This window comes from Eleutherodactylus coqui, chromosome 2, assembly GCF_035609145.1.
Source record: "Eleutherodactylus coqui strain aEleCoq1 chromosome 2, aEleCoq1.hap1, whole genome shotgun sequence".
In the NCBI taxonomy this organism is placed as follows: domain Eukaryota; kingdom Metazoa; phylum Chordata; class Amphibia; order Anura; family Eleutherodactylidae; genus Eleutherodactylus; species Eleutherodactylus coqui.
Window position 1 is genome coordinate 259704956 of NC_089838.1, and position 21365 is coordinate 259726320.

General features: G+C 43.4%; 1 protein-coding gene across 9 annotated transcripts in view; it reads left to right on the top strand.

The window, feature by feature from the left end:
• Window positions 1-21365, top strand: part of MEF2A (myocyte enhancer factor 2A) — a 142029-nt gene that overhangs the window by 78172 nt on the left and 42492 nt on the right. For 5 of the 9 annotated variants that reach the window (XM_066592853.1, XM_066592856.1, XM_066592852.1 and 2 more), the window contains exons 4-5: window positions 18745-18861; window positions 18931-19068. In XM_066592853.1, the coding sequence (XP_066448950.1) occupies window positions 18745-18861; window positions 18931-19068 (255 nt within the window). The remainder of the gene's footprint in view (window positions 1-18744; window positions 18862-18930; window positions 19069-21365) is intronic. The other 4 variants (XM_066592859.1, XM_066592861.1, XM_066592858.1 and 1 more) reach the window with 2 other exon arrangements.

Here is a 21365-nt window from a genome sequence, read left to right on the forward strand (position 1 = left end):
GGGCGGTAAACCACTGATGATCTCTTAATGCCTTACAACTGGACCCCCTTAATAGTTGAAGCAATGCTGTGCATTGAACCCTGTGCATGCAGAAGAAAGCAGACATTCTTACAAATTCACTGTCTGCTTCCTTATGTAAAATCCTACAAGTCGGTGACAGGCTGATTAAACTATAGGTGGTCCGCAAGTAGTTAATTCAGACAATCCTTTTATCTAAAGGCATTTTATACACTACCAGTCATTACATACACTACAGGAATCATAGAATTTAATCTGAGACCAGAAGAGAGAAACTGCAATACTACATGTGATCCGGCCACGGAGAAGGATCTCAGCTGTCAAAGCAAGTCTTCAAGACTTCTGCTTAAGTGATTTGTTACCTAGTAAGGCTCTAAGATTCTTCCTCTGGAACACTTGACTATTTCTCCTGTGTTTCTTCCCAATTCACTCTTCTCAGACAGACTTGGCATTGGAGAGGAGTACTGCTTGCTGGTGCAGTCTACGGCAGGGGAAGGGTTAGGTGTTAGTTTCGGCGTCTGTTCATACGAGGTCCAAGGTTTTGTTCGAAAACATGAATACCCATCCAGTCCTCCTAGTTTCCTGGTAACGCGTATAAGAGGAGTACTTGCCTTCAGTAAATGGCCTTTTGACGTCAGTTCGGTCTCCCTCTCACTATTACAAGTGGATGTTTTCTTGTTCTCAGCTTTTGCTGTGCTGCTTATTTCTAGTAAATATTATTCGCTTATAGATTGCCTTACTGAATGTGCAGCCATTTAATAAAGGCTCCTTGTACAAGAACAGATGTCTTAAAGGAGATGTCTCGAGGAAGCAGTGAATTTTTTTTTTTGCCCAGTCCCCCTAATTTAAGCATACAATACTAAGCCCCCCTGTAAATGACTTTTCTAGCTGGTTTGTACTTACCGTTTCAGCAACTAGCGCTGGGCTCCGGGGCCTACCGCTGTGGCCCGGGACCTTCACCTGTTAGTGAAGATCACCCCCCGACCCATCACTTACCTGGGCGGCTTCTCGGGACAGCTGGGCTGCTGGGCTGGGCTTCTCCGCTGGGCAGCTCCAGTTTCTGCACCTTCCTCTAACAGAGGATGGTACAGAATGGCCGCTCCAGCGCGCTCCCGAGCAGTGACAGCTCGTCTGCGTATGCGCAGAAGAGCTGTAGCGGGGAGCACACTGAAGCGGCTCGTGCTGAAAGGAGAAGACCGGACTGCGCAAGCGCGTCTAAAAAAGCAAGCTGCCAGCGAATTTAGACGGAACCATGGAGACGAGGACGCTAGCAACGGAGCAGGTAAGTGAATAACTTCTGTATGGCTCATATTTAATGCACGATGTATATTACAAAGTGCATTAATATGGCCATACAGAAGTGTATACCCCCACTTGCTTTCGCGAGACCTCCCCTTTAAGAATGGGCTGTGATTTTTTTTTTTTCTCACACCTTTTGGAAAGTTTCTGGGCTTTACTGTAAAAGAACAAATTCTATATTATTGGGTGTTTCCAGAGACCTCTAATAACAAATGCTAGATAGTTTGTGTGTGTGTGTGTGTATGTATATATATATATATGTGTGTGTGTGTGTGTGTATATATATGTATGTATATGTATATGTATATGTATATATATATATATATATATATATATATATATATATATATATATATATATATATATATATATATATATATATAGTGTGTATTTGTATCTTTTACCTCTTAGGACTGTGTTTACTAGTAGAAATGTAGCTATAAAAGTCAAAATAACCATTCTGTATAATTGAACGTAAAAACATTGTAGCAATTTCAATAAGATGCAAATAAACACCATTAATAAAAGCGCATAATTGATTTAAAAAAGAGGATTCAGAATAAATCCACACGTTGTTCAGGCTATAAGACAAATCCAACAACCTAACATTAGTGGAATTATTAGTTGATGAAATACTAATCAAACATCAATAGAATCCTAATTAAATGTCAATAATAAGAGTGGCCGTAGCCATGATCACTGGAGCATCGTAAGGCAAAAGACAAAAGCGGTCTGTGCTGAAGAATGACTCGCTATCTAAATAATCATTGTCGTCCTTGAGCAGATGGGGTGGATCCTGGCTATGGTGAGCAGGGCTTTATTGTGGTAGGAAAAAGGTTGCTTTCCTATTTACTTCCAAGCCAGAAATCTGTGTGAGTCCGCATTGCTCAAACAAGAACAGCAGTTTTTTTGTATGTTTTGATTGGAAGTAAAATTTATTCTGATTTGATGTAAAATTGATCTTTGCAAAACCAGACGTGGGCATAGACACATGTGTAGGGGTAGTTTAAGGAATAGACTTGTCTATGCTTTTCTTAAAGGGGCACTAACACACAGACGGATTTTTCATTCCTCTAATATCCTGTGTGCGTGTCTCCTCAATCTTGTAATATACTTGTTTGTTTATTTTTTGTTATGTTTTTGTTTTATCACTGTAAATCATAGTTGAAGTGGCTGTCACTAGGAGTCTCCCTTCCAGCTCCTCTGCAATCTACTGCCTGTTAGGTATTGAGCTTCTGTAGAATGTCTCTGAATGCTAAACTCCTACAATCATTCTGGGACAGTAGAGGGGGATTCAGATATTGCCTTCCTGTTGATTGGAACAGAGACAGCACATTGCAGCAGGGAAAGTAAGTAAAGCACAGTGAACTACTGGCAGAATACTAGGCTTGCCACACACCCCTGCTAATGAAGACTAATAACAGGCTGTTGTATACTGCATCCTCGTTGGATTCATTGCCTTCTGCAGCAGTGCTGTGGACACTTTCTGTGATGTGCAGGGACTGGGAAGAGGTGAGCTGTGACCACCTATTGTGAATGGTGGATCCTGTGTTTTTATTTTTTGTGTGTTTTTTAAATATTCCATTGTAATCCTGCTCCTCTACAAAACAAAGTGTCAGACTATTAGGCCTCATGTCCACGGGCAAAAGAAGAATTAAAATCCGCAGTGGATTTTAACTCTTCTCCTGCCCGCGGATCCGCATCCCATGGGGATGCATTGATAAATACCTGCGGATGGTCAATAAAAGTGATTTTTTTTAAAAAATGGAGCATGAAAAATATCTGGACCATGCTCCATTTTCGTGCGGGTCTCCCGCGGGGACGGCTCCCGCGGGCTTCTATTGAAGCCTATGGAAGCCGTCCGGATCCGCGGGAGACCTAAAATAGGAATTTACTCACCCGCTCCGGTTCTTCCCTTCGCTGAGGCACCATCTTCTCTCCGTCGCGGCCGGATCTTTTTTCTTCGGGCCGGCACATGCGCGGGGCACGTCACAGACGTCATCCTGCGCATCCGCCGGGCCAAAGAAAGAAGATCCGGCCGCGACGCAGAGAAGATGACGCCGCGGCGAAGGGAAGAACCGGAGCGGGCGGGAGGTAAGTTTATTCTTATTTTCAGCCCTCATGTCCGCCGGGCAGGAGGGACCCGCTACGGATTCTCCATGGAGAATCCGTAGCGGGCCTGATTTTCCCCGTGGACATGAGGCCTTAGGCTAGGCTGCCTGTCTACGGGCGTATCCCGCTGCAGAAGGAGACAGCTGACGGTTCTCCGCACTGAGCCTATCTAACAGATAGTCTCACCATGGAGAATCGCAGCAGGCTGTGTTTTGAATCCCGTTAGCGAAGAATCGCTATGATTCTCTGCCCGTGGACGCCGTGTCTGCGCTTTTCATAGCAACACTATGGAAAGCTTCAGATAGCGTGATTCGCCGGTGATTTATCGCTGGTGGAATCACGCCCGTGGACATGGAGCCTTAGTAGGCAGAGTGAAAACTGCAGGATGTTAATTAAAAATCTTTAAAATTATACACAGTGGGAAAAATAAGCACTGAAAATGAAATAAAAGTACATAAAAACTTGATTGATATAATAGGTGATTTTCTGATGGAACATCCCCTTAGCACCCCCCACAGAAGGCAGCTGAAGATCTTCACAGCTTCCTATAAAAGTGTATTTATCCAAATCATTGAGCACAAAATGCGCATTGAGTGAGGATTGTTGTCGACCTGACATCTCGAGGAGAACACTCGCTCCCTTGAGGATTGAGCCGTCGTTCAAGGAACTCCATGATACTGCTTCCTATTTTGCCCCTGACTAATGGCTGGGATCTGAATCTGTGTTCTGACTGCTTAGAAGTATTTTGCCTATGCAAACATGACTGTAAATTGCATTGGAGTTTATATTGATGTACAAGGCAGATTTCAAGAGTTGTAAATGCAAACTAAACATTGATCTAAGGAAATCTGTATGTACATGCCACTTTACTTGTGTGCTATCCGCATGGAGCCTGTTGGCTGCACAGTCGGTGCGCTGTGAACATGGAAGATTTCCTGCGACTGCCTCATCCCTTATCTTGTTTTCACCTTAAACCTTCTAATATTTTCTGAATGGTGGGGTTAATCTAGACCTTTGTGTCCTGTGACCACTTCTGTGTAGGTACAGTACATCTACTGAGAATGGTCACCCAGGCAGGAAGTCAATGCCGCCAGTACTTGACCACAAGATGCGGTGTTAAATTGGGCTTTAATGTGGCTTCTGACCTCCAGATCCACTTTGTAAAATACACTTCTAAAGCTGAATAATGAAGAAAATCTGCAGTTGTTTCAATTTGATGACTTATTCAGTACCCCCTGAGGTGATTGTTCTCGTGATGTGACTTGTGATGGCGGTGTTTATTTCGACTTGAGATATGCGGGAGAGAATTTATTTCACAGTATTTGCCCATATACCTGCAAGGGTACAATGTTAAGGTTTCCTTTATTACTATTTTTCAGCAAAAATTTTTATTGTACTTTTCTTCTAACAGAACCTCCAAAGTTCTGTGCCAATCTGTGTTGGAGGCTCCAGTACAGATTCAACACATAATCCCAGATTAAATGGCGCAGCATGTTACGTTATTTCATCCGGAAAAATGCTGTTCGGTATGCAGGAAGCCTGGCAAACCCTATTATATTCATTGGGGTCATTTGGGTACCTTTTATTGCCCATCTTCTGCCAGATTTGGCACATCAGTTTTCACTGGTGTAAACGAAGTCCGAGCCTAAAGACCCCCTATATTTTAGTGTTGGGTCATCTGAACCTGTCAATAATGGTGAGGCTTAATGGTTCTCGTGTGTATGGGGGCTACTCAATTATCCCCAACAGATTATGTTGAGGGAAAGAAGGATTGGGGATGTGAATGTTCCAGGGAATAAAAGGATTAGGCATTGGAGATAAGCCACCACCAGAGCTTTCTAACTGTGGCTTACCCCATTGAGCACACAAACTTTTGTCCAAGCCAAACATTCATGTGTATAGGCGGAGCTGGGGAAAATGGCTATGAGCTGAAACATTGTTGGAAGACCGTTGTTGAAGGTCCATTGGTACTTTCAGGCATATTTACATGGGCGAGTACAATAGTGGTCCAAGAAACTTGGACCGATACAACACTTGTAAGCCTGCAATTTTTCCTATGACCATATGTCCTGGTCAGCAGCCACCAGGAAGGACAGAGCGGTTGTGAACCAATTCTAAGTTGTGGAAAACCAGCTGGCCATATTCCTTATAGCCCCTCTGTGGTTCTACTGAGCCAAACAGTTTAACATGGGATTCTATAACATTTGTACAAGTTGGGCCCATTTGAATCAAAGGGGGTCTAGCTTTGCGGAAGTTAAAATGTGGTTATACTATGGCTGCCTGATTCCAACTCAAAGGTCCAAAGGGTTTTCTGCTTGCTTATGTTCCGTCCAGACATGCGTTTGGTTTTCCATTGTGCTATTCTATCACGGGAGCACAAAAATAGAATGCCAGATACCTATAACAGAAACTGATGCCACCCAACAGACCCCAATGACTACAACGTGGTCCGTTGGCCTTCCGTCATGCCCTCTGACATTTTCCGGATGACTTAGCATGGCATACTGCACTGTCTTGTCCTGAAGTTTGTGTCATGTACTCCAAACAAAACCACTGATGCAGATGTGAATGTTGCCTAAATGTTATATTACATGCAGATGCCTTGTGTTGGACAATGTATAGTGCTCTTGATTAATTTAGGTTTAATGGTTCTTCTAGAATTCTTTCTTGTGTGTTGGATTTAATTACTTGGCATCTGGAAGGATTTATCATTAGAAATCTGCTCCAAAAATAGTAATTTTCTATGTTTAACGCGACCTTCTGGGTTCAGGATGGTATTCTGTCCCGGATTGGAGGGGGTAAATTATCTGCCACTTATGTGCCGTTCCTGTGACCCAATTCTGGGTCCTGTTTTTGGCCATCCAAGATGGCTGATGCAATCTTCAGACCACCTAATCCCCACAGTGCAATGCTAGTGTTCAGACTACCAATATCTTCTCTGATTGGACAGCACTGCTCACGCGATCAGGACTGGCCAATCAGAGAGCAGTGCACAGAAAATTTTTGGAATTATTTTGGATGGTCGAAAATGCGGCCCATGAGTTGCCAATAATATCCCCCCCCCCCCCCCCCTACCAGAATTTTACCCTGAATCCAGAACAAAGCTTTAAACACTCCTGCTGTTCCAGATATCATTCATGTATGGCAGTTCCTCATCTGGTAGTGACTTAAACATGGATTGACAAGACTCTGGGATTTAGTTGTTTACTGCAGAATTTGTGAAACCGAGTTGATGTTAAAAGCTTAATAACTTTCGTAGACTTTAGTAGAGAACAAGCCAAAAAGGTATATTAACCCTTTCCAATCCACTGTCTGACGTCTAAAGACCTTCTGATTGAAGGCTGTACAGCTTCCAATGTCGGAAGACATCGAACAGGGTATTCTTACTGTATATGACAAGCCGCTGGCTCTAGCCAGCAGGTGGTGCCATTGCATAATGGCAGAAAAAGAAAACCCCCTAGGAAGCCCTGAATCCAAAATTGGATTGCAAAGCGTAAGGCCGGCTGCACACGGCCGTGACGGGCTCCGCCGCGGAATATTCCACGGCGAAGCCCGTCACGGCGCCCCCCAGAGACCCCATACTTACCAGCGGATCCGGCTTTCTCGCTCCCGCATGACGCTTCCCCGCCCACCACCGTGCTGCAGCGGAAGATAGCGTGAACGGACGGCTTCCATTGACTGCAATGGAAGCCGGCCGCTCGTAAACCCGCGGCAAAAAGAGCATGCCACGGGTGAGGACGGGAGATTTCACGGTGCGGAATTCCGCGGTGGAATTCCGCACCGTGAGCATTGTGCTATTACGTTCAATAGGACCTAATAGCGGGCAACGCAGCGGATTTTCGCCGCGAATTACGCGCCGGAAATCCTTTCGTGGGAAGGAGGCCTTAAGGTGCATTGGCCACCCCGCTCCTGAGAGGTCTAGCCTGCATTCAACCTTTCTATGTATCATTTAATTAGATATGACTAAGAAAATAGCCTTTAGGGTTGTTCATTTTTATTCTTTCTGCTATTACCATCCGAAGAATGAAGCTGTTCTGCGTCTTGGATAAAGCTCATAGGGTTGCCTCCATCCCAGGAGCTTCGAGATAAAGGTCGCAGTTGTCAGGTATACAATGTAGCTGACAATGTAGTGAACACATCTTTAGGCTGGGATCTCACAGGGCGGAATTGCCGTGGAATTACCGTGCAGACTTTCCACCGTTAGCAGTGATCACAGTATTTGCCTAAATAATTCCATGTTCCTCACAAAGTGCAGCAGATGCTGTAGTGCTTTTCTGAACAATTTACTTGGGCGGTATTTTGAAATTAATGAGCTTTGGGGAAAATCCCGCCCATAATTACAAATTTTTTTTTGTGTTTAAACTTGTTAAATGGACACACTCACCATGGAATAGCCCCATAAACTAAATTATGGTGCATTCTCTGGCGGTTAAGAGGAGCGGTAGGATGTATCTTTTATACTGCTGTTCAAAAGTGTTTCTATCCCCGGATATTCCAGAACTAATATTAAAATAGCACCACCTGCTGTTTTGTATTGTATACCACAATAATTGTTCCAAGGTGGTCACGCATGCTCAGTCTTGCTTCTTTCTTGGATCCCTGATGTGGTGAGCGGCTGCTTCGGTAGTTGCTGCGGCTCCTCTGATGTCAGAAGAGATGCTGAACAAGTGATGAGAGCGAGACAGTGATACTACAGAGAAGCAAGACTGAACATGTGTGACCACCTTGGTACATTTACGAAGGATGGACAGGATCTGCTGTTTGAACATTTCTGTGTTATCACTTGCTTATTACTTCTTATGACATCAGAGAAGACCCAGAAACTTCAGTAGCAGACACTTGCCATACCAGGGATCCCTCCACAAACCCAGTGGAGCAGAGAAAGAAGCGAGATTCAGCCTGTGTGACCACCTTGGAAGAATTACGGAGGTGGACATGGAATACAAACACTAGGTGGCACTATTCTAACATCAGTTTTGGAATATCTGGGAATATAAACCTTCCTTTTTTTAATATGTATGGATACAAAAAATTGTTTAATTTTCAACTGCATTTAAACATAAAAAAACTTTCATGGGACAAGCTACTTAACTAATCATCGTCTACTGGATGTCATCCTCCCATAGGACCTCCATCTCTTCCCCCACCCACCCCCACCCAAAAAAAATATTATTTAGCAAAAGTTATACAAAACATTGTATGTACCCCAGAGTGGTGCTATTAAAAAAATACTACTTGTCCCACTTAGAGCTGAGATCAGTGAAAAATGGCAAAAGGAGAAATGGGCTAAAGTGCAGAATACAAATCATATAATATCCATAATAAGTGCTATTACTCATGTGTGCATGGTGACTTATTTCGAAAAGGCACCTAATACTTTTGCTATACTTTAAGCCCTCCAAAAGCCATTTTGATGTGTTTAGTAGCCAGTGATATGTTAGACTCTTTATACAAGCCTCGTAACAATGACTAGGAATTGAAAGCCACAGTAATAAAACCATTCAGACATGCCACTAGAAAACAACTCAAAAACTTTGGCTCAAATAATAAATTTCCAGGCTTTTTATCAGCTAAGCTTCTGGATTTTGTCCATTCCTGGTGTATATAAGGAAATAGGAGAAGTATTAATAATATGTTTGTGTTTTTATGTAACTTTTTTTTATTTTTTTATTTGCTTTGTGGTTTGCAACTGCTGTGTTGGCCCATCCCTATGACAACCTCGGATGCTGCCCATCTGTTTTCTGTTAGGGAAATACTTCCAATACTGCAATAAGGGAAGAGTGTCTTAGAGGTAATATGAAGTCTAGTGGCCGGCTGTCAAACACCGCGCGTTTAGGAGACGAGCATACAGAATGGTAAAATGCATCTAATGAGCCTTGTGGAGAGCTTTCTCGTACACAGAGTACAAGAATGACGTTGTGGTCCTTTATGTGGATTCTTGCTGCTCCTTGCACTGTATGGCCTTACAATCTGATGTGAGAGAACAGAATTTGGGGCTTGTTTTTTTTCTAATTGCCTTCCAGTGCAATGGAGTTGGTGTCACCCCCTAGTGTCCGGACCACCATTATTGTCACCTGTTTACAGATCTGATGTCACTTTCATTGGGAGGAAAAGAAACCTTTAGTTTGTAAAGCTAAGCTAATAATGCTATACATACAGGCATTAATAGTAGATGTGTCCACATTTGCGTTCCTTTATCCATTAGTAATGGATCTGTTTTTGTTTTTTTTTCTTCTCAAAACCCCAAAAACAGATGTCTAACTAATGCAATGTGAAGATAAAGTATTCTAAGAAAAAAAAAAACGAATTGCACAGGTTAAATGCCTTATCAGGGGGCATGGATAGAAGTCATTGGGCCCTAAGACTTGGAATCCCCCACCGTCACCTAAAAAGAAAAAAGAAATAAATACCTAAAATAAAAGTAATATAAAATATTGCACACCACATATTAATAACACTGGAGCTTAGGCCGCTCTCGCACACCTGTTTTTTACCGTGATTATCGCGGTATAAGGCTCCCATTGATTTCAATGGAGTCTTGCAGACCAGGCTCAATATGCCGCGATTTTCGAGCGCTGTTTGCTCTATTTAACTGCGATTAACGCACCTTATCACCTATCAGAATGATGGGGTGTGTTAAAACCCGCTGTCGGAGGCAGCAATATGCGTCCGACAAGGCGGTAAAATTGCGACAAAACGCCGCGATCGAACTCGTGTTTTTGCCAATGGCATGTGTGAGAGTGGCCTTAAATAAAAAGGCTCATTTTTGGCATATCTCTAAATAATACAGAAATGTAACAGGGTTACACAGTAAGGTCTCATGTCCACGGCCGGGTCGGATTCTGATAGCAAAATATTGCAGCGGAATCAGACCTAGCGCCCCCCAGAGACCCTATACTTACCTCTTCGGATCCACGGTGAGAGTCTCTGCCGTTGAGCTGGTGCACATATACAGTGCAGGGCATGATGCGGTGGGCAGTGACGCGATTTTCCCGCGATACTTCCGTAAGTATTGCGGGGCGGACGGCTTCCATTGACTGCAACGGAAGCTGCCTGTGCATTTTTCCGCACAAATTAGAACATGCTGCGATTCTTCCCCTCGCGAACGGAAAATCGCAGCTGATTTCTGCTTCTGGGCAGGGGAGAATCTCTTTACACTGCATGTCTATGGAGGGTTATTGCTGCGGAATTCGAGGCGGTTGTCTGGCCACGATTTCCATAGCAGTAATCCGTCCGTGGGCATTGGCCCTAAATGTTCTGTAATAGCAGTGATAAATCTGTACAGTGGATTAAAAAAAAGTCGCCACAGCCCTGTTGGAATGCCAGGTATTTGTTGTTAAAAAATCGGACAAAGACAAATCATTTCAGACTAATTTCCACCTTCAGTGTGACCCGTTATCTGTACAATTCCATTGAAATACCAACTGAAATCATTTTAAGGCCTCCTGTCCATGAGTGATATTTCATTGCGTTACCCACGTCGATAATTCGCATGCGGGTAACGCATGAAACGCTTTCCATAGGATAACTATGGAAAGAGCAGCCCGATGTACACAAGCGGAAATCCTTTGCGATTTTCCGCTTGCATATAAAAATCATAATGATAGGTAAATCGCGGTGACTTTAGCGTTCTCCCAGGGCAGCTCCCGCGGCAGACATCCGCTGTGTTAAAACGCAACGCCTGTGGACAGGAGGCCTAAGGTGAAAAATTAAAAACACCAAAACTAAAATGTGGTTGCATAAGTGTGAACACCCTCTTATATGTGGGGATGTGGTTGTGTTCACAATAAGCCAATCACATTTAAACTCCTGTTAATTAGTATTCAGCACTCCGCTGCCATTATTTATAGTGATTCTGATTTACCCTATATAAAGTTCAGCTCTTCTAGGAGGATTTTCCTGACCTTTATCTTAGTTGCATTTTTCAGCAAAAGCGATAAAGAGCTTACAGTATATCAAAGGGATCTGATTGTTGGAAAATATCAGTCAGAAAAAGGGTAGTAAAGTATTTACAAGGCATTACATATACCATCAAGAAGTGGATTACGTTTGACACAAGTGGAATTACCAAGAACTCTGTGTCCCTCAAAAATTGGTGAAAAGAAGAGAAGAAAATTGGTCCAAGGGGCTGCCAAGAGGCCTACAGCAACATTAAAGGAGCTACAGGAATTTCTGGCAAGTACTGGTTGTGTGGTGCATGTGACCACCATCTTCTGTATTCTTCTTATGTCTAGGCTGTGGGGTAGGGGGGCAAGATGGAAGACTTCTCTAACACAAAAAAAACATCCAAGCCCGGCCAAAGTCTACATCAAGTCTGCTTAAAGGGGTTGTCCCGTGACGAAACGTTTTTGTTTTGTTTTTTTCAAACCCCCCCCCCGTTCGGCGCGAGACAACCCCGATGCAGGGGTTAAAAAAGATCACCGGACAGCGCTTACCTGAATCCCCGCGCTCCGGTGACTTCTTACTTACCCGGTGAAGATGGCCGCCGGCATCTTCTCCCTCCGTGGACCGCAGGGCTTCTGTGCGGTCCATTGCCGATTCCAGCCTCCTGATTGGCTGGAATCGGCACGTGACGGGGCGGAGCTACACGGAGCTACACGGAGCCCCATTGAGAAGATAAGAAGAGCCGGACTGCGCAAGCGCGTCTAATTTGGCCATTAGACGGCGAAAATTAGACGGCAACCATGGAGACGAGGACGCCAGCAACGGAGCAGGTAAGTGAAAAACTTTTTATAACTTCTGTATGGCTCATAATTAATGCACAATGTATATTACAAAGTGCATTAATATGGCCATACAGAAGTGTATAGACCCACTTGCTGCCGCGGGACAACCCCTTTAAAGTGGAAGAACATGTTCTGGTCTGATGAGATAAAAAAGGTATGTTTGGTATAAAGCCAACACTGCGCATCATGAGAAGAACACCATACCCGCAGTGAAGATGGTGGAGGCAGTATTATTCTTTGGGGTTGTTTTTCTGCCACTGGAACTGGGGCTTTATTTAAGGTGGAGAGAATTATGAATAATTGTAAATATCAGTCCATTTTGGCACAAAACCTTCAGGCTTCTGCTAAAAATCTGAAGATGAAGAGGAATTTCACCTTTCAGCACAACAACCCAAATCGTCAAAAGAATGGCTTTGCCAGAAGAAGTTCAAAGTTTTGGAATGGCCCAGCCAGAGCCCAGACCTGAATCCCATTGAATTGAACTGAATCTGTGGCTTGACCTAAAGAGGGAGCTGCCCACCCCTGTTCCCCTTACCGACCCCGTTGTCACTCTCCCCAGCGTGGACAAGATACAATAATACCGATCAGGAGCTGAGAGCAGAGCGGTCGATCTTGCTGCAGGCCATCCCACAGTTATTACACAGCAGTGGCCAGAAGGAAATCTTTTTTTTTTTTTTTTTTTTCTCCAGTTGTCCTTTTTGTTATACTATAATGAAACCATGTTCTCCTGCAGGACATCCCCTATAATGGCAGTCTAGTATTCTAAAACCGTCCCCATCTGCTGTGTCCTCAGCGATCATAAACTTATCTGTGTAACTGTCTTCACTGCCTGTACACAAAATACTCCAGAGTAGCCGTGACCTTTATGTAACGTCCCGTACTTATCTGCTGCCTTACTGAGTGCCTGTGAGAAAGCGAGGGCCGCCTTGTCTCACACACGGCTCCCTGTCCTTGTGGCAGATAAAACATTCCACTACGATATTGGACGCCTTTATTTTAATTTTTGTGTATGTGTTTTCTTGATGTCCGTACAGCGGGAGTAAAGATAAAGCACTGGCTGCAGAAAGTTTGTCACATTCACTATTTTTTTTTTAGAACTTACAAATGTAGCAAAGTTTAACTGAACTGGGATAACTTTTGCAGCAAGTTATCTTAAGCTATTGAAAATCTATTGTTCTATTTAGCAAACAGATGCCACTGTAAAGTTATTAAATGTGCAAATACACCATGGCTTAAACATTACCCTAACGCTCTGAGTAAGTTAAACTTTGCTACATCTGTAGGGCTCGACCAATCAAAGTTGGGATGCCCACAGGGCCTTCTCACTGATTAGAGTTTGGACTTGTGATTTACACCCGACTTTATAAAAAGTTCTTCATCCAGTATTACTAACCATTGTAAATGTGTATGCATGACCATCTACGGAGTCGTGTCCTGATAAATCCAAGAAACACAAGTTCTGTCTTACCACGCTTTGGTCACTTCCTGTTTAATCTGCAATTGTTTTGTACAACTTTGGAGATGAACTTCTTGTCCTTGTTGCTATCTGAATATTGCAGTTCCGTCATTGGTGGTTTTCTAAATTGCGAAACCTAAATTAAAAACTGTAATCATCCATGACGATGCATGGAACTTTCCTATCACCATGAGCAATACAATTTGTATTGATTGGGCATCGTATTTACTTTTTAGGTCCCTACTGAACCTCTAGGTAAATTTGGCCTTGACTTTTGCTATGTTGATTAGAGAGCCTTTAAGTAGCTACCAGCACGTCATTCCTGCCTCTTTTTGGATTTTCTACTAAATACTACAATCTACAGGTTAATTTCTAGATCAATGACAAGCTGTTGGAGCACTTAGAAGACACTATAGATGGCCAGAAAGAATAGTTGATGGCCATAATGGTGATTCCTTAGGCTACACAGTACATGGACATCTTTCATTAGAAGTCGTTGAAAACTTGTAGTTCTTGTATAGGAAATGAAGTGCCGTACAAACGTCTGACACCGTAAAGGCGGCCATACATGTGAAGTAGCTGTAGCTAGTGTATGGAAATATACGGCTACACCTTTTTCATTGACTGTAATTTCAAAATATATTTTTCTGTCCCACAGGAAAAAAAGTTGTTTTTTTTTTTGTTTGTTTTTTTTTAAAGAACAGAAAATTGTAGGATACCAAACATAAGGGAGGCCAAACACAGTCAAAAGTGTAAACGTTTGAACTACTTTTCATTAATTATAGCCATTGGGTACGTCCAGCAATATGTTTTAATACTTTTTTTTTGTTTTAAAACATATACACCTAACGAATGATAAAATCCTAATGTGAACAGCACTCGACGTATCGGCAGATCATGATTGTGTATGACCATTCAGCCAACTTTGATCTAACATCTACACCCAGCATATGTGCCTCTAGTTTCAGAAAACTTTTGACATGTCATAGTGGCATATCAGAATTTTCTATCACAGGGGCTGCCGAGATCCCCAATGTTTCCAAAAAAACGAAAGGGCAAAGGTACTCAGTTGAGTACCATGCACCTCCACTGGTTGTCACCCCTGTTCTCCATGGAGAAAAGATTAGATCTCTTTGAAGACTAGTCAAACGTGCCCAGTGATCAACAGGCTTGTGCCCCTTTTTTTCAGGATGAGTGAAGGTCTCAGCACCTGGACCTTCACTGATCAAAACTTCTGACGTGTCATGCCAAAAGTTTTGTAAAACTTAAGGTGCACTTTAAGACTCCCCAGGAACCCATCTCTAACACCATTGCTTGTCATTACTTCTAAGTATTCACTTCAACTGCCAGCAGCTTGGTAGCCACACGGTTAGGGCCAGAGAGCCATGTCTGGTTTCCAACCACTGGGGAGCACTATACAGTTTGGAGAAACCAAAAAAGTTTTGCTTTTGCTGCAGTTTTCATTAACATGACGTATACTTTGCAGTGCTGTGAGGACAATTGTCTAGTTTAATACATTTTGGAACATAAAAGGCGCGAATAGAATAACCTGTCTCCACCGTGATCAAGCTGATCTCGCTCAGGCATGTGCCTGCTGCTATGTAGAAGTGTTCTCTTTCAGCGTTGGGCCTGAGCTAGACACATAATAGCTTCACAGCACTGCTAAGACTGTCACAATGTGCTTGGCATTAAGCAGGCCTCCCAGCACGGATGGGGTTAACAATAACAAGCAGATAAAGTGACCACAGATTACTGACAGCTTGGGAAGGTTTTGGAGGAGAGCAACATCCGACCTTCAAAGACCGAAACAACAGCTCCATGTAAGGCCGTGTCCGTGCTCTTACCCACCTGATTGGCCGCGCCAGGCTCGGGCCAGTGACAGGTGCTGGAGAAAGCTACACCTGTTCCTTCATGTGCTGATGTAGCGAGGTTTGCGAGACACAGAACACATGCCAAAGTAATGCGAGATGGACTTGCACGGCATTCTAACGAATGATCACCACCAACCTGCCATAAATTAACCAATTACACTGCGTTAGTGTAAAAATGCTTAACCTCTTTGTAGAGCGCGGGTAGCGGTGGACTTAGTGCTACAACCAAATCCTACGTTAGTGAGGCAGAACTTCAGGCTCGAATATTACTTGGTATTATGAGGAAGAATTGGGTGAAAGCTGGCGAAACAAGAAGTGCACAAAATATCGGGTTTTATACTTATTTATATCTGGGGTTGGCATATGGGTTCGTGTTTTGTTTGGTTTAAGAAGCTGGTGGTATGCACTCTTGGTGAGGCCACCAGTTGGTTATTAGCTGGCCCCTGACTCGGTGCATGAGTCATGGGCATGAGTCAATGGAAATTCCCTGGCCTAGCCCAGTGCTGGCTCTACATGACTGTGGTGTAGTCCTGACCGTACAAACATCTTACACCTCCTATTAAAAACAGAGCGTGTTCTAGCTAAAAGTATATTACAGGGTACACCGTATACTGCTACAACACATCTTGGAAGTAAAATAACACAGAATTGGCACAGAAAATATTTCTAAATTCACACTAAGCGGATATGTGTGTTTGCTGTTCGGACTGTAATAGGAACTTTAACTTTACACTTGCCCTTTTTTATTACTACAGATGCAGCAGAGTTGAATTGTCCAGTTTACTCCATGGAGTAAAATCTGTGGCACAAAAACTTTTAGGCCAGTTTTGCGTGATTTTCTTGCGATGCGACGGCGCTACAAATCGCATGTATGTAAAGCCCATGCTTTCCAAGTAGTTCCTTCACATTAGCGATGTTTTGTAAGCTGCTACATTGCGAGAAAAAAAATCACAGCATGCTGAATATTGCTGCCATTTGCTATTTTTTGTAGCCCATGTTTCGCTATGGAGTCTTCCCTTGAGTTGCATCACATCGCACGAAAATGTGGTTTTCATGCTGTGCGATGCAGCTGTTTTCCCTAAAATGACCCCTAGCTGCATTAAAAAAACAAGCAACAAAAAACAATACATCACCTAACAAACACTGTCCTCTCCGTCGCACTTCTCCCGAAGCTCCGACACACTGGTCTGCAGTCCTCAGCCAGTGCTTTCGAGTCAGGGGTTCAAAATCCTGCCTCCAGGAAGCACTGGCTCTGATTTGGTTCTTGAGCACCATAGCTCAGCTAATCACTGCAGCACTCGATGAGCCAATTACAGCCATTCAATGCGAGGGCTGTGATTGGTTCATCAAGCGCTGCAGTGATTGGTTCTTGAACCCCGTGACTCAGCAACTCAGAGACAGCGCTGCCTGGAGGCGGGAATTTTGAACCTCTGCCCAGGAAGCACTGGTTGAAAGCTACAAACAAGTGTGCTGGGGACCTGGGAAGAAGACGTGCACCAGAGCAGACAGCGCCTGATAGGTGATGTATTGTTGTTTGTTTACGTTTTTTAAGGCAGATAGCGCTTATTTTCGGGGGAGGGCTTATATTTCAAGCGCCCCGAAAATCCTGTTAAAAGAGAGCTACAAAGTTGCGCGACTTTGTAGCGGCACAAAATTGTGACACTGCTGCAGTAAAATGCAGCAATATCACACAGATGCGATATCGTGCAGAACACCGATGTGATATCTCACGGCGATATCTCCATCTCCCACGTGAAAGAGGCCTTATAGTTTACTTGCAATGTTGTCGCCATGAAGTCCCTAATAGTATCATGAAGGGCTGTGCAATTAATTCAATTAAATAGATTAATCACCATTTTGTTGACTCACAATTATAACATTCAACAGATTTGTGAAATCAGGATTAACCCTGCATCTGTGGGTGAGGCCAGTATCTGGATGGAGAAAAGCGGAGTGTGCAGGATGCCATGGAGCGGGGCTGTGGTTGACTGGGGGGACAAAAGTTTATGGTGGCTGTGATGATGGCAGAGAGGACAGTATATGGAGACTGTCATAGGGTGTATGCATAGTACATGGGGGGGGGGGGCGGAATTACTGGGGGGTGTGGAACTCTCATCTTTCATGTGTATATCAGTGAAATTTGTACCATTTTATATAAGGAAATCGCATGCACAGCAATGTTGATAATCAGAATTGTCTTTTTCAGTTTTGATGATAAGTATATATTACAGAATTTTTGGGCGTGCAAAAAAAAGGTGTCTTAGCATTTGTAGCATATTTAGCTTCAAAAGGAAATTGAGATTAAAATCAAAAGTTACGTGTCACTGTGGCTCCTGCGAGGGGAATTAATTGGTAAATTTTCCTTTAAACCAGCTGATTATTAAAGGGGTGTGTGGTTAGAAAATCACTTTTTAAAACTGGTACTTATCCTCCTCAGCCCTGAAGATGGGGGGAGGGACTTGCTAGGGCTCCCACACACTTGCGTTTTTTTAACGTTGCGTTTTTTAATGCAAATGTCAATGGGACTTTCTAATGTTAAAAACGCATCGCAAGATTCTGCTTTGCGTTTTTTTTGTTTTTTTTTTGTGTGTGATGCGTTTTTAACATTAGAAAGTTCCATTGACATTCGCGTTAAAACGCAGCGTTAAAAAAAACGCTAGTGTATGGGAGCCATTATTTGTACAGCGCCAACTTATTCCACAGCGCTTTCAGGTAATTTTATTACCCCCCAGCAAGCTGGGTACTCATTTTACCAACCTCGGAAGGATGGAAGGCTGAGTCAACCTTGAGCCGACTACCTTCAGGTTGTGAGCGAGAGCTTAGTACTGCATTCTACTGCCTTAACACTCTGCGCCACACGAGGCAGCCCTGTGATTCTACCGGTCTCTGACAATGGAAGTCAGGTGACCGTTGCCTGCCAGTCAGAGGCTGCAGCGTCGCCGCCCTTTCTCGTGGCATCAGTGGTCACATCCTGGATGTCATGATAACAGGAGTTCCAAAAAGAGACACAGCAGTCAAATGACTTTCACTGTCCTAAGAGACCAGGAGAATCGTGGGGCTGGATCGTGAGGGCTGAAGAGAAGGGGTACCTGTTTGTTTTATGGATTTAAGCGATTCGGCCCTAAGTTGTTTTGCTAACTGGACAAACCCTTTAAGGTGTAAGAAATATATTTTGATGTAGGGAGGTAGAATTCCATTAGACCCAAAGTCTGACAATTCAGTTAGTGCAGTTTTTTTTGTGAATTTTCCAATTGTGTTTCAGACTCTCAAAAAGAAAGGCTTAGATGGTTGTGAGAGCCCAGATGCTGAGAGATACTTTGAGGAGGACACATTCAGCAAACTAAATGAAGATAGTGATTTTGTTTTCAAGCGAGACCCTGTAAGTATTGCTTTACCGTTCTTCCCTTCCTTGTATGTGTTGATCCTTTTTATTGACTTTACTGTCTAGGCACTGAACAAGAAGGAGCACCGAGGGTGTGACAGCCCGGACCCAGACAGCTCTTATGTCCTTACACCACACACGGAGGAAAAGTACAAAAAAATTAACGAGGAGTTTGATAATATGATGCGCAATCATAAAATCTCTGTGAGTACAAGAGTTATATATTTTTCCCCCCATCAGACAATGGCAGACCGCTACCATGTGAACACTATCATATTATTGAGTATACGATCAGAGAAAGTCTATTTCATGTATTACAGACTGCATTTACTTCCGTGGTAATAATGCCACCATGGTTTGGCATCCATTGGGACCAACTAAAAAAAACCATTGTCTCATGAACCAGGTAGCCAAAATACCTAGTGTTTTTTTGTTTTTTTTCCCCCCGTTTTCATTGACTGAAAGATCGCTGCATTAGAAACACCTCCTCAATAACTGATTGATCCACCCTTTTGGGTGATTACGGCTCTCAGACGTCAAGGAACAGACTCCACAAAGTGATGAACATTCTCCATACTTAACTCGATCCACGCCGGCCGCAGCAGGTGGTGCACATTTTGCAGATCTCATAGCCCTTTCCAGCATATCCAAAACATATTCAATGGGGGTTACAGTCTAATAAGTTTGGGGGGGGGGGGAGGGCTAAGGCACTATGGAGAATTAATTCCTGTGTTCCTCCAACCACTGCCTAGTGATCTGAGCTTGATGACGAGGAGCATTGTCATGTTGAAAGATGGCCCTAGGGTTGGGGAAGACTTCCTGAAGATATGCAGATGGTCAGCTAACAGGTTCCTCTACTAATCACCATTCAAGAATTATGGTATGATAACCAATGATCCTAGGGCCTTGCCAAGAAAACACTTTCCAGAACATGACACTGCCACAACCAGCTTGTTGAACTCAAACATTGCACCCAAGGAACACAACTTCATGCTGTTTCGGCCAGATGTGGACCCGGCCATCATCAGGGGTCATCAGGAATCCCCTTGTCTATCTTCGCCTGTTGACCCCCAGTTGACACAAGGTACACCTCAAGGTTATTGTGAAAATTTGTCTAACTTCCCTGCTGTTGTACTGCTAGGTAAGTTGGTCCACTGTGGCATGTTGTTGCTGAGATACCAAGAGTGCCACCCGACTCTAACCTCTAGGATCAACCACAAGTGGCCCACTGCTGTGATCTTCTGTCGGATGTTTGTCCATGGTTCAGTCCCAGTACGCTTTTAATAACGTGGTTTTGGAATAGCCAACAGGTGCAACTGTTTCAGAAATATTAGCTCCACACCTGTAGACACAAACACTGACCGCGGTCAACGTCACTCAAGTCACCACACTTGTGCATGACTGCCAAATGTTTTCTTCAACTGTGCGGAGGAGAGGTCAGCACATTATCTGATAGCAAGTCATAATGTGGCCATCATGTGGTACCTAGTCACCAATGACCAGATGTCATGCACCAGCTGTTCCTAATGCAGAGATCTTTCAGTGTAGAGTGGCCTGGGCAAGACATGTGCTTGATAACGTGTTGCCTATCTCTGGATTTGGGTAATTCAGCAATTTATTTAGCGTGACTGAATAAGGTTGTTTATAATAAAAGCTTAAAAACTCAAAAATCGAGAGGATCTACTCCCAAAAGTTAAAAATGGCCATAGTATTATTGAATCAGCAGTAAGGTCGAAGTTTGAAGAATGGGTGCAAATTTTATTTTTCAACTTGCCAGATTTCTGTTTACTTGCTGCAGCCATTTTTGCAAAAATGTAGCCTTATTGGTTGTCACTTGCCAGAAACTAGCGAGCATTTTGTCAGTCTGTTCAACCATAGATGACGTAAAATATTGCTGCACTTCCTGTTGTCACTTTTGCAAAATGGCAACTGCTTTTATTACCATGTACTTGGTTTTTCCAGTCCTTTTTTTGCCTCGGAGGACAGCCCCTTCAAGTTTGTAAGCAATGGATACACTTGATATCATTTATATTGTTAGAGGCGTTATTCAGAACTTCAAAATTTAGGATAGGTCATCAATATTGGACAAGTGTGTGTGTGTGTGTGTGTGTGTGTGTGTGTGTGGGGGGGGGGGGGGGGGGGGGGGGGACCATTTCTCATTCATGGTTTACCAGGTACATCTCTGTACTTTTCCATAATAGTTGTCTAGTATTACAGCTTAGACCTGTGGCTGGTAAGCAGTGGAGACACGGCCCCTTCCATCAACTCATTAGCGAGGGTGCTAAGTGTCGGACCACTACCTATCTGATATTGATAGCTCATCCTTGGGTAGGCGATCAATTTTGCAGTCCTAGAAAACCACTTATCTGAAAACAAGTCTCCTAGAGATGAGGCTGGTGTACTAGGAATATTTTCTGTGCTTTGGTGTACTTGACAGCTTTCTCCAGGAATACTATGCAATTATTTTCATAAACAGATGGACTTTCTTGCAATCTGTCAAC